Source organism: Phyllobates terribilis, unplaced genomic scaffold (genome assembly GCF_046119375.1).
Source record: "Phyllobates terribilis strain yellow unplaced genomic scaffold, ASM4611937v1 Scaffold_5__5_contigs__length_657084704, whole genome shotgun sequence".
Lineage (NCBI taxonomy): Eukaryota > Metazoa > Chordata > Amphibia > Anura > Dendrobatidae > Phyllobates > Phyllobates terribilis.
In genome coordinates, this window is record NW_027362765.1 from 343,517,200 (window position 1) to 343,531,186 (window position 13,987).

At 50.8% G+C, this 13,987-nt stretch overlaps 1 protein-coding gene across 2 annotated transcripts in view; it reads left to right on the top strand.

Annotated features, from left to right (window-relative positions):
- Window positions 1-13,987, top strand: part of FAM204A (family with sequence similarity 204 member A) — a 70,680-nt gene that overhangs the window by 15,282 nt on the left and 41,411 nt on the right. For both annotated transcript variants that reach the window (XR_012321850.1, XM_073681264.1), the window contains exons 3-4: window positions 8,889-8,934; window positions 9,007-9,106. Coding sequence is in view for 1 of the 2 variants with exons in the window: in XM_073681264.1 (XP_073537365.1) it covers window positions 8,889-8,934; window positions 9,007-9,106 (146 nt within the window). In the remaining variant the exon portion in view is untranslated. The remainder of the gene's footprint in view (window positions 1-8,888; window positions 8,935-9,006; window positions 9,107-13,987) is intronic.

Consider the following 13,987-nt stretch of genomic DNA (forward strand, 5'->3'; position numbering starts at 1 on the left):
GTATGATGGAGGCTCCTCTCCTCTCCACTGCTGTTAGATGTAGATGATGATGATGATGTAACACAGTGTCTGCCGGGTATGATGGAGGCTCCTCTCCTCTCACTGCTGTTAGATGTAGATGATGATGATGTAACACAGTGTCTGCCAGGGTATGATGGAGGCTCCTCTCCTCTCACTGCTGTTAGATGTAGATGATGATGATGATGTAACACAGTGTCTGCCGGGTATGATGGAGGCTCCTCTCCTCTCACTGCTGTTAGATGTAGATGATGATGATGTAACACAGTGTCTGCTGGTATGATGGAGGCTCCTCTCCTCTCACTGCTGTTAGGTGTAGATGATGGTGATGTAACACAGTGTCTGCCGGGTATGATGGAGGCTCCTCTCCTCTCACTGCGTTAGATGTAGATGATGGTGATGTAACACAGTGTCTGCCGGGTATGATGGAGGCTCCTCTCCTCTCACTGCTGTTAGATGTAGATGATGATGATGTAACACAGTGTCTGCTGGGTATGATGGAGGCTCCTCTCCTCTCACTCCTGTTAGATGTAGATGATGATGATGTAACACAGTGTCTGCCGGGTATGATGGAGGCTCCTCTCCTCTCACTGCTGTTAGATGTAGATGATGATGATGTAACACAGTGTCTGCCGGGTATGATGGAGGCTCCTCTCCTCTCACTGCTGTTAGATGTAGATGATGATGATGATGTAACACAGTGTCTGCCGGGTATGATGGAGGCTCCTCTCCTCTCACTGCTGTTAGATGTAGATGATGATGATGTAACACAGTGTCTGCCGGGTATGATGGAGGCTCCTCTCCTCTCACTGCTGTTAGATGTAGATGATGGTGATGTAACACAGTGTCTGCCGGGTATGATGGAGGCTCCTCTCCTCTCACTGCTGTTAGATGTAGATGATGATGATGTAACACAGTGTCTGCCGGGTATGATGGAGGCTCCTCTCCTCTCACTGCTGTTAGATGTAGATGATGATGATGATGTAACACAGTGTCTGCCGGGTATGATGGAGGCTCCTCTCCTCTCACTGCTGTTAGATGTAGATGATGATGGTGATGTAACACAGTGTCTGCCGGGTATGATGGAGGCTCCTCTCCTCTCACTGCTGTTAGATGTAGATGATGATGATGTAACACAGTGTCTGCCGGGTATGATGGAGGCTCCTCTCCTCTCACTGCTGTTAGATGTAGATGATGATGATGTAACACAGTGTCTGCCGGGTATGATGGAGGCTCCTCTCCTCTCACTGCTGTTAGATGTAGATGATGATGATGTAACACAGTGTCTGCCGGGTATGATGGAGGCTCCTCTCCTCTCACTGCTGTTAGATGTAGATGATGATGTGTAACACAGTGTCTGCCGGGTATGATCGAGGCTCCTCTCCTCTCACTGCTGTTAGATGTAGATGATGGTGATGTAACACAGTGTCTGCCGGGTATGATGGAGGCTCCTCTCCTCTCACTGCTGTTAGATGTAGATGATGATGATGTAACACAGTGTCTGCCGGGTATGATGGAGGCTCCTCTCCTCTCACTGCTGTTAGATGTAGATGATGATGGTGTAACACAGTGTCTGCCGGGTATGATGGAGGCTCCTCTCCTCTCACTGCTGTTAGATGTAGATGATGATGGTGATGTAACACAGTGTCTGCCGGGTATGATGGAGGCTCCTCTCCTCTCACTGCTGTTAGATGTAGATGATGGTGATGTAACACAGTGTCTGCTGGGTATGATGGAGGCTCCTCTCCTCTCACTGCTGTTAGATGTAGATGATGATGATGTAACACAGTGTCTGCCGGGTATGATGGAGGCTCCTCTCCTCTCACTGCTGTTAGATGTAGATGATGATGATGATGTAACACAGTGTCTGCTGGGTATGATGGAGGCTCCTCTCCTCTCACTGCTGTTAGATGTAGATGATGATGATGTAACACAGTGTCTGCCGGGTATGATGGAGGCTCCTCTCCTCTCACTGCTGTTAGATGTAGATGATGGTGGATGTAACACAGTGTCTGCTGGGTATGATGGAGGCTCCTCTCCTCTCACTCCTGTTAGATGTAGATGATGGTGATGTAACACAGTGTCTGCCGGGTATGATGGAGGCTCCTCTCCTCTCACTGCTGTTAGATGTAGATGATGATGATGTAACACAGTGTCTGCCGGGTATGATGGAGGCTCCTCTCCTCTCACTGCTGTTAGATGTAGATGAGATGATGATGTAACACAGTGTCTGCCGGGTATGATGGAGGCTCCTCTCCTCTCACTGCTGTTAGATGTAGATGATGGTGATGTAACACAGTGTCTGCCGGGTATGATGGAGGCTCCTCTCCTCTCACTGCTGTTAGATGTAGATGATGATGATGATGTAACACAGTGTCTGCCGGGTATGATGGAGGCTCCTCTCCTCTCACTGCTGTTAGATGTAGATGATGATGATGTAACGCAGTGTCTGCCGGGTATGATGGAGGCTCCTCTCCTCTCACTGCTGTTAGATGTAGATGATGATGATGATGTAACACAGTGTCTGCCGGGTATGATGGAGGCTCCTCTCCTCTCACTGCTGTTAGATGTAGATGATGATGATGTAACGCAGTGTCTGCCGGGTATGATGGAGGCTCCTCTCCTCTCACTGCTGTTAGATGTAGATGATGATGTAACACAGTGTCTGCTGGGTATGATGGAGGCTCCTCTCCTCTCACTCCTGTTAGATGTAGATGATGGTGATGTAACACAGTGTCTGCCGGGTATGATGGAGGCTCCTCTCCTCTCACTGCTGTTAGATGTAGATGATGATGATGTAATACAGTGTCTGCCGGGTATGATGGAGGCTCCTCTCCTCTCACTGCTGTTAGATGTAGATGATGGTGATGTAACACAGTGTCTGCCGGGTATGATGGAGGCTCCTCTCCTCTCACTGCTGTTAGATGTAGATGATGGTGATGATGTAACACAGTGTCTGCCGGGTATGATGGAGGCTCCTCTCCTCTCACTGCTGTTAGATGTAGATGATGATGATGATGTAACACAGTGTCTGCCGGGTATGATGGAGGCTCCTCTCCTCTCACTGCTGTTAGTTGTAGATGATGATGATGATGTAACACAGTGTCTGCCGGGTATGATGGAGGCTCCTCTCCTCTCACTCCTGTTAGATGTAGATGATGGTGATGTAACACAGTGTCTGCCGGGTATGATGGAGGCTCCTCTCCTCTCACTGCTGTTAGATGTAGATGATGATGATGTAACACAGTGTCTGCCGGGTATGATGGAGGCTCCTCTCCTCTCACTGCTGTTAGATGTAGATGATGGTGATGTAACACAGTGTCTGCCGGGTATGATGGAGGGTCCTCTCCTCTCACTGCTGTTAGATGTAGATGATGATGATGATGTAACACAGTATATGCCGGGTATGATGGAGGCTCCTCTCCTCTCACTGCTGTTAGATGTAGATGATGATGATGATGTAACACAGTGTCTGCCGGGTATGATGGAGGCTCCTCTCCTCTCACTGCTGTTAGATATAGATGATGATGATGGTGTAACACAGTGTCTGCCGGGTATGATGGAGGCTCCTCTCCTCTCACTGCTGTTAGATGTAGATGATGATGATGATGTAACACAGTGTCTGCCGGGTATGATGGAGGCTCCTCTCCTCTCACTGCTGTTAGATGTAGATGATGATGGTGATGTAACACAGTGTCTGCCGGGTATGATGGAGGCTCCTCTCCTCTCACTGCTGTTAGATGTAGATGATGATGATGATGTAACACAGTGTCTGCTGGGTATGATGGAGGCTCCTCTCCTCTCACTGCTGTTAGATGTAGATGATGATGGTGATGTAACACAGTGTCTGCCGGGTATGATGGAGGCTCCTCTCCTCTCACTGCTGTTAGATGTAGATGATGGTGATGTAACACAGTGTCTGCCGGGTATGATGGAGGCTCCTCTCCTCTCACTGCTGTTAGATGTAGATGATGGTGATGTAACACAGTGTCTGCCGGGTATGATGGAGGCTCCTCTCCTCTCACTGCTGTTAGATGTAGATGATGATGATGTAACACAGTGTCTGCCGGGTATGATGGAGGCTCCTCTCCTCTCACTGCTGTTAGATGTAGATGATGATGATGTAACACAGTGTCTGCCGGGTATGATGGAGGCTCCTCTCCTCTCACTGCTGTTAGATGTAGATGATGATGATGTAACACAGTGTCTGCCGGGTATGATGGAGGCTCCTCTCCTCTCACTGCTGTTAGATGTAGATGATGGTGATGTAACACAGTGTCTGCCGGGTATGATGGAGGCTCCTCTCCTCTCACTGCTGTTAGATGTAGATGATGATGATGATGGTGATGTAACACAGTGTCTGCCGGGTATGATGGAGGCTCCTCTCCTTTCACTGCTGTTAGATGTAGATGATGATGATGATGTAACACAGTGTCTGCTGGGTATGATGGAGGCTCCTCTCCTCTCACTGCTGTTAGATGTAGATGATGGTGATGATGTAACACAGTGTCTGCCGGGTATGATGGAGGCTCCTCTCCTCTCACTGCTGTTAGATGTAGATGATGATGATGGTGATGTAACACCGTGTCTGCCGGGTATGATGGAGGCTCCTCTCCTTTCACTGCTGTTAGATGTAGATGATGATGATGATGTAACACAGTGTCTGCCGGGTATGATGGAGGCTCCTCTCCTCTCACTGCTGTTAGATGTAGATGATGGTGATGTAACACAGTGTCTGCCGGGTATGATGGAGGCTCCTCTCCTCTCACTGCTGTTAGATGTAGATGATGATGATGATGTAACACAGTGTCTGCCGGGTATGATGGAGGCTCCTCTCCTCTCACTGCTGTTAGATGTAGATGATGGTGATGTAACACAGTGTCTGCCGGGTGTGATGGAGGCTCCTCTCCTCTCACTGCTGTTAGATGTAGATGATGATGATGATGTAACACAGTGTCTGCCGGGTATGATGGAGGCTCCTCTCCTCTCACTGCTGTTAGATGTAGATGATGATGGTGATGTAACACAGTGTCTGCCGGGTATGATGGAGGCTCCTCTCCTCTCACTGCTGTTAGATGTAGATGATGGTGATGTAACACAGTGTCTGCCGGGTATGATGGAGGCTCCTCTCCTCTCACTGCTGTTAGATGTAGATGGTGATGATGTAACACAGTGTCTGCTGGGTATGATGGAGGCTCCTCTCCTCTCACTGCTGTTAGATGTAGATGGTGATGATGTAACACAGTGTCTGCCGGGTATGATGGAGGCTCCTCTCCTCTCACTGCTGTTAGATGTAGATGATGATGGTGATGTAACACAGTGTCTGCCGGGTATGATGGAGGCTCCTCTCCTCTCACTGCTGTTAGATGTAGATTATGGTGATGATGTAACACAGTGTCTGCCGGGTATGATGGAGGCTCCTCTCCTCTCACTGCTGTTAGATGTAGATGATGATGATGGTGATGTAACACAGTGTCTGCTGGGTATGATGGAGGCTCCTCTCCTCTCACTGCTGTTAGATGTAGATGATGATGATGATGATGTAACACAGTGTCTGCCGGGTATGATGGAGGCTCCTCTCCTCTCACTGCTGTTAGATGTAGATGATGATGATGATGTAACACAGTGTCTGCCGGGTATGATGGAGGCTCCTCTCCTCTCACTGCTGTTAGATGTAGATGATGATGATGATGTAACACAGTGTCTGCCAGGTATGATGGAGGCTCCTCTCCTCTCACTGCTGTTAGATGTAGATGATGGTGATGTAACACAGTGTCTGCCGGGTATGATGGAGGCTCCTCTTCTCTCACTGCTGTTAGATGTAGATGATGGTGATGTAACACAGTGTCTGCCGGGTATGATGGAGGCTCCTCTCCTCTCACTCCTGTTAGATGTAGATGATGGTGATGTAACACAGTGTCTGCCGGGTATGATGGAGGCTCCTCTCCTCTCACTGCTGTTAGATGTAGATGATGATGGTGATGTAACACAGTGTCTGCCGGGTATGATGGAGGCTCCTCTCCTCTCACTGCTGTTAGATGTAGATGATGATGATGTAACACAGTGTTTGCCGGGTATGATGGAGGCTCCTCTCCTCTCACTGCTGTTAGATGTAGATGATGGTGATGTAACACAGTGTCTGCCGGGTATGATGGAGGCTCCTCTCCTCTCACTGCTGTTAGATGTAGATGATGATGATGATGTAACACAGTGTCTGCCGGGTATGATGGAGGCTCCTCTCCTCTCACTGCTGTTAGATGTAGATGATGATGATGATGTAACACAGTGTCTGCCGGGTATGATGGAGGCTCCTCTCCTCTCACTGCTGTTAGATGTAGATGATGGTGATGTAACACAGTGTCTGCCGGGTATGATGGAGGCTCCTCTCCTCTCACTGCTGTTAGATGTAGATGATGATGATGTAACACAGTGTCTGCCGGGTATGATGGAGGCTCCTCTCCTCTCACTGCTGTTAGAAGTAGATGATGGTGATGCAATGCATTGTGTGTACTGCCCCCACCCGCTCTTCCAGCTCTGCTGTGCCGCCCCTCGGCCTCTCTGCTGTGCCGCCCCTCGGCCTCTCTGCTGTGCCGCCCCTTTTCCGCTCGGCTGTGCCGCCCCTTTTCCGCTCGGCTGTGCCGCCCCTCGGCAGCTCGGCTGTGCCGCCCCTCGGCAGCTCTGCTGTGCCGCCCCTCGCTCGCACTCACAGATGACTTTGAATGTTAGACCGTGAATAAGTGATCAGACAACTGCAGGTTTAACAACATTGAAAGAAAAATGGAGAAATTACCCTTGAATCATTTGCTCTATCACATTGCTCTGTCTATCCAAAGTGCTATAAATAATCGGTCAGGATACTGGTGATATCGTAGCTCACCTCCTCCCCTTCCCTACACAGTGACTCCTGCACAGACCGCAGCATGCTCACAGCACTCACATAGAAGACTACAGGTGACATCGCAGCTCACCTCCTCCCCCTCCCTGCACAGTGACTCCTGCAAAGACCGCAGCATGCTCACAGCACTCACATAGAAGACTACAGGTGACATCGCAGCTCACCTCCTCCCCCTCCACACACAGTGACTCCTTCACAGAGTGCAGCATGCTCACAGCGCTGACATAGAAAACTACAGGTGATATCACAACTCACCTCCTCCCCCTCCCCGCACAGTGACTCCTGCACAGACCGCAGCATGCTCACAGCACTCACATAGAAGACTACAGGTGTCATCGCAGCTCACCTCCTCCTCCTGCACAGTGACTCCTGCACAGACCACAGCATGCTCACAGCACTCACATAGAAGACTACAGGTGATATCGCAGCTCACCTCCTCCTCCTCCCTGCACTGTGACTCCTGCACAGACCGCAGCATGCTCACAGCACTCACATAGAAGACAACAGATGATATCGCAGCTCACCTCCTCCCACTCCCCGCACAGTGATTCCTGCACTTAGCGCAGCATGCTCACAGCAGTCACATAGAAAACTACAGGTGATATCACAACTCCCCTCCTCCCCCTCCCCGCACAGTGACTCCTGCACAGACCGCAGCATGCTCACAGCACTCACATAGAAGACTACAGGTGATATTGCAGCTCACCTCCTCCCCCTCCCCGCACAGTGACTCCTGCACAGACCGCAGCATGCTCACAGCTCTGACATAGAAAACTACAGGTGATATCGCAGCTCACCTCCTCCCCCTCCCCGTACAGTGACCCCTGCACAGACCGCAGCATGCTCACAGCACACACATAGAAGACTGCAGGTGATATTGCAGCTCACCTCCTCCCCCTCCCCGCACAGTGACCCTTGCACAGACCGCAGCATGCTCACAGCACTCACATAGAAGACTACAGGTGATATTGCAGCTCACCTCCTCCCCCTCCCCGCACAGTGACTCCTGCACAGACCGCAGCATGCTCACAGCTCTGACATAGAAAACTACAGGTGATATCGCAGCTCACCTCCTCCCCCTCCCCGTACAGTGACCCCTGCACAGACCGCAGCATGCTCACAGCACACACATAGAAGACTGCAGGTGATATTGCAGCTCACCTCCTCCCCCTCCCCGCACAGTGACCCCTGCACAGACTGCAGCATGCTCACAGCACTCACATAGAAGACTGCAGGTGATATTGCAGCTCACCTCCTCCCCCTCCACACACAGTGACCCCTGGACAGACCGCAGCATGCTCACAGCACTCACATAGAAGACTACAGGTGATATTGCAGCTCACCTCCTCCCCCTCCCCGTACAGTGTCACCTGCACAGACCGCAGCATGCTCACAGCACTCACATAGAAGACTACAGAAGACATCGCAGCTCACCTCTTCCCCCTCCCCGCACAGTGAGTCCTGCTCAGACTGCAGCATGCTCACAGCTCTGACATAGAAAACTACAGGTGATAACACAACTCACCTCCTCCCCCTCCCCGCACAGTGACCCCTGGACAGACCGCAGCATGCTCACAGCACTCACATAGAAGACTACAGGTGATATCGCAGCTCACCTCCTCCCCCTCCCTGCACAGATGACATAAGCTGAGAAGTCCTCCCATGACCTTGGCTCTGCAGATTGTCCTCCTCTCATGGCCTTCTACTGCCAGCACAGGACGCCATCACCCTGCCTGAGGGGAGGAGCTTACCGGGCATAGCCCCTGTGATGTCGTAGTGACATCATTCTGCAGGCTCCTCCCTCCTCTGTGCTCCGGGGTTATTACAGGTCGTGTACTAGACCTCCATCGGACACGTGTTTCTGCCAGTGGTCGTCAGATCGGTGCGATGGCGGCTCACCATTACGCGCCCGCCGTTCTCGTCTGCTGCTCGCTTATCCGGCTCTTTACCCTAATACAAGTTTTTTCATAATCAGGAAAACGGAAACGGCGTCATCCGGAGGAGCAGAAGGACGGTGAGAGGTGAGAGGGGCGCCATGTGCGAGGGTGGGGGCAGCGGCCTACAAGAAACCATGTCTGTATGTTCTGTCACAGCACGAGAAGCGGCAGGATGGCCGCCCTGGAAACCCTCCAGGAATACTTCGGGGTCGATGAGCGTCTGAATCCGCCTGTGTCCAACAAGGTGATGAGGAAGGTGAGCGACCGGGAAACGAAGCAGGGGTCCGACAGCCACGTACCTCCACCTATAGATCTGGGTGCATGACACCCCATAGTACGGTCTGGTGCCTCCACCTATAGATCCGGGTACATGACACCCCATAGTACGGTCTGGTGCCTCCACCTATAGATCTGGGTGCATGATACCCCATAGTACGGTCTGGTGCCTCCACCTATAGATCCGGGTACATGATACCCCATAGTACGGTCTGGTGCCTCCACCTATAGATCCGGGTACATGACACCCCATAGTACTGTCTGGTGCCTCCACCTATAGATCCGGGTACATGACACCCCATAGTACGGTCTGGTGCCTCCACCTATAGATCCAGGTACATGACACCCCATAGTACGGTCTGGTGCCTCCACCTATAGATCCGGGTACATGACACCCCATAGTACTGTCTGGTGCCTCCACCTATAGATCCGGGTACATGACACCCCATAGTACGGTCTGGTGCCTCCACCTATAGATCTGGGTGCATGATACCCCATAGTACGGTCTGGTGCCTCCACCTATAGATCCGGGTACATGATACCCCATAGTACGGTCTGGTGCCTCCACCTATAGATCCGGGTACATGACACCCCATAGTACTGTCTGGTGCCTCCACCTATAGATCCGGGTACATGACACCCCATAGTACGGTCTGGTGCCTCCACCTATAGATCCAGGTACATGACACCCCATAGTACGGTCTGGTGCCTCCACCTATAGATCCGGGTACATGACACCCCATAGTACTGTCTGGTGCCTCCACCTATAGATCCGGGTACATGACACCCCATAGTACGGTCTGGTGCCTCCACCTATAGATCTGGGTGCATGATACCCCATAGTACGGTCTGGTGCCTCCACCTATAGATCCGGGTACATGATACCCCATAGTACGGTCTGGTGCCTCCACCTATAGATCCGGGTACATGATACCCCATAGTACGGTCTGGTGCCTCCACCTATAGATCCGGGTACATGACACCCCATAGTACTGTCTGGTGCCTCCACCTATAGATCCGGGTACATGACACCCCATAGTACGGTCTGGTGCCTCCACCTATAGATCCAGGTACATGACACCCCATAGTACGGTCTGGTGCCTCCACCTATAGATCCGGGTACATGACATCCCATAGTACGGTCTGGTGCCTCCACCTATAGATCCGGGTACATGACACCCCATAGTACTGTCTGGTGCCTCCACCTATAGATCCGGGTACATGACACCCCATAGTACGGTCTGGTGCCTCCACCTATAGATCTGGGTACATGACACCCCATAGTACGGTCTGGTGCCTCCACCTATAGATCTGGGTGCATGCCACCCCATAGTACGGTCTGGTGCCTCCACCTATACATCTGGGTGCATCATACCCCATAGTACGGTCTGGTGCCTCCACCTATAGATCCGGGTACATGACAGCCCATAGTACGGTCTGGTGCCTCCACCTATAGATCTGGGTGCATGACACCCCATAGTACGGTCTGGTGCCTCCACCTATAGATCTGGGTGCATGACACCCCATAGTACGGTCTGGTGCCTCCACCTATAGATCTGGGTGCATGACACCCCATAGTACGGTCTGGTGCCTCCACCTATAGATCCGGGTACATGACACCTCATAGTACGGTCTGGTGCCTCCACCTATAGATCTGGGTGCATGACACCCCATAGTACGGTCTGGTGCTTCCACCTATACATCTGGGTGCATGATACCCCATAGTACGGTCTGGTGCCTCCACCTATAGAACCGGGTACATGACACCCCATAGTACGGTCTGGTGCCTCCACCTATAGATCTGGGTGCATGACACCCCATAGTACGGTCTGGTGCCTCCACCTATAGATCTGGGTGCATGACACCCCATAGTACGGTCTGGTGCCTCCACCTATAGATCTGGGTGCATGACACCCCATAGTACGGTCTGGTGCCTCCACCTATAGATCCGGGTACATGACACCCCATAGTACGGTCTGGTGCCTCCACCTATAGATCTGGGTGCATGACACCCCATAGTACGGTCTGGTGCCTCCACCTATACATCTGGGTGCATGATACCCCATAGTACGGTCTGGTGCCTCCACCTATAGATCCGGGTACATGACACCCCATAGTACAGTCATGGCCAAAAGTATTGAGAATGAGACAAATAGTAATTTTTCCAAAGTTTACTGCTTCATTTTTTGTAATGGCAATTTGCATATACTCCTGAATGTCAAAGAGTGATCAGCTTAACAGCAATTACTGTACTTGCAAAGTCAATATTTGCCCAGAAAATGAACTTTAACCCCCAAAACACATTTCAACATCATTGCAGTCCTGCCTTAAAAGGAGCAGCTAACATCGTTTTAGTGATTGATCCATTAACACAGGTGTGGGTGTTGATGAGGACAGGGCTGGCGATCAATCAGTCATGATTAAGTAAGAATGACATCACTGGACACTTTAAAAGGAGGCTGGTTCTTGGTATCATTGTTTCTCTTCAGTTAACCATGGTTATCTCTAAAGAAACACGTGCAGCCATCATTGCACTGCACAAAAATGGCCTAACAGGGAAGAGTATCGCAGCTACAAAGATTGCACCTCAGTCAACAATCTATCGCATCATCAAGAACTTCAAGGAGAGAGCTTCCATTGTTGTCAAAAAGGCTCCAGGGCGCCCAAGAAAGACCAGCAAGCGCCAGGACCGTATCTTAAAACTGTTTCAGCTGCGGGATCGGACTACCAGCAGTGCCGAGCTTGCTCAGGAATGGCAGCAGGCTGGTGTGAGTGCTTCTGCACGCACTGTGAGGCGGAGACTCTTTGAGCAAGGGCTGGTTTCAAGGAGGGCAGCAAAGAAGCCATTTCTCTCCAGAAAAAACATCAGGGACCGACTGATATTCTGCAAAAGGTACAGGGAGTGGACTGCTGAGGACTGGGGCAAAGTCATTTTCTCTGATGAATCCCCTTTTCGATTGTTTGGGACATCTGGAAAACAGCTTATTCGGAGAAGAAGAGGTGAGCGCTACCACCAGTCTTGTCTCATGCCAACTGTAAAGCATCCTGAAACCATTCATGTGTGGGGTTGCTTCTCAGCCAAGGGAATCGGCTCACTCACAGTCTTGCCTAAAAACACAGCCATGAATAAAGAATGGTACCAGAATGTCCTCCAAGAGCAACTTCTCCCAACCGTCCAAGAGCAGTTTGGCGCCCAACAATGCCTTTTCCAGCATGATGGAGCACCTTGCCATAAAGCAAAGATGATAACTAAATGGCTCATGGAACAAAACATAGAGATTTTGGGTCCATGGCCTGGAAACTCCCCAGATCTTAATCTCATTGAGAACTTGTGGTCAATCATCAAGAGACGGGTGGACAAACAAAAACCAACAAATTCTGTCAAAATGCAAGCATTGATTATGCAAGAATGGACTGCTATCAGTCAGGATTTGGTCCAAAAGTTGATTGAGAGCAGCCAGGGAGAATTACAGAGGTCTTGAAGAAGAAGGGGCAACACTGCAAATATTGACTCATTCTAACTGTCAATATAACCTATTGGTACTCATAATATGATTGCAATTATATTTCTGTATGTGATATAAACATCAGACAAACACTAATAAAAACCAGAGGCCAGCAGATCATGTGAAAATATCATTTTGGTGTCATTCTCAAAACTTTTGGCCATGACTGTACGGTCTGGTGCCTCCACCTATAGATCTGGGTACATGACACCCCATAGTACGGTCTGGTGCCTCCACCTATAGATCTGGGTACATGACACCCCATAGTACGGTCTGGTGCCTCCACCTATAGATCCGGGTACATGACACCCCATAGTACTGTCTGGTGCCTCCACCTATAGATCTGGGTACATGACACCCCATAGTACGGTCTGGTGCTTCCACCTATAGATCTGGGTACATGACACCCCATAGTACGGTCTGGTCCCTCCACCTATAGATCTGGGTACATGACACCCCATAGTACTGTCTGGTGCCTCCACCTATAGATCCGGGTACATGACACCCCATAGTACGGTCTGGTGCTTCCACCTATAGATCCGGGTACATGACACCCCATAGTACGGTCTGGTGCCTCCACCTATAGATCTGGGTACATGACACCCCATAGTACGGTCTGGTGCCTCCACCTATAGATCTGGGTACATGACACCCCATAGTACGGTCTGGTGCCTCCACCTATAGATCCGGGTACATGACACCCCATAGTACTGTCTGGTGCCTCCACCTATAGATCTGGGTACATGACACCCCATAGTACGGTCTGGTGCTTCCACCTATAGATCTGGGTACATGACACCCCATAGTACGGTCTGGTCCCTCCACCTATAGATCTGGGTACATGACACCCCATAGTACTGTCTGGTGCCTCCACCTATAGATCCGGGTACATGACACCCCATAGTACGGTCTGGTGCTTCCACCTATAGATCCGGGTACATGATACCCCATAGTACGGTCTGGTGCCTCCACCTATAGATCTGGGTACATGACACCCCATAGTACGGTCTGGTGCCTCCACCTATAGATCTGGGTACATGACACCCCATAGTACGGTCTGGTGCTTCCACCTATAGATCCGGGTACATGACACCCCATAGTACGGTCTGGTGCCTCCACGTATAGATCCGGGTACATGACACCCCATAGTACGGTCTGGTGCCTCCACCTATAGATCTGGGTACATGACACCCCATAGTACGGTCTGGTACCTCCACCTATAGATCCGGGTACATGACACCCCATAGTACTGTCTGGTGCCTCCACCTATAGATCCGGGTACATGACACCCCATAGTACGGTCTGGTGCCTCCACCTATAGATCCGGGTACATGACACCCCATAGTACGGTCTGG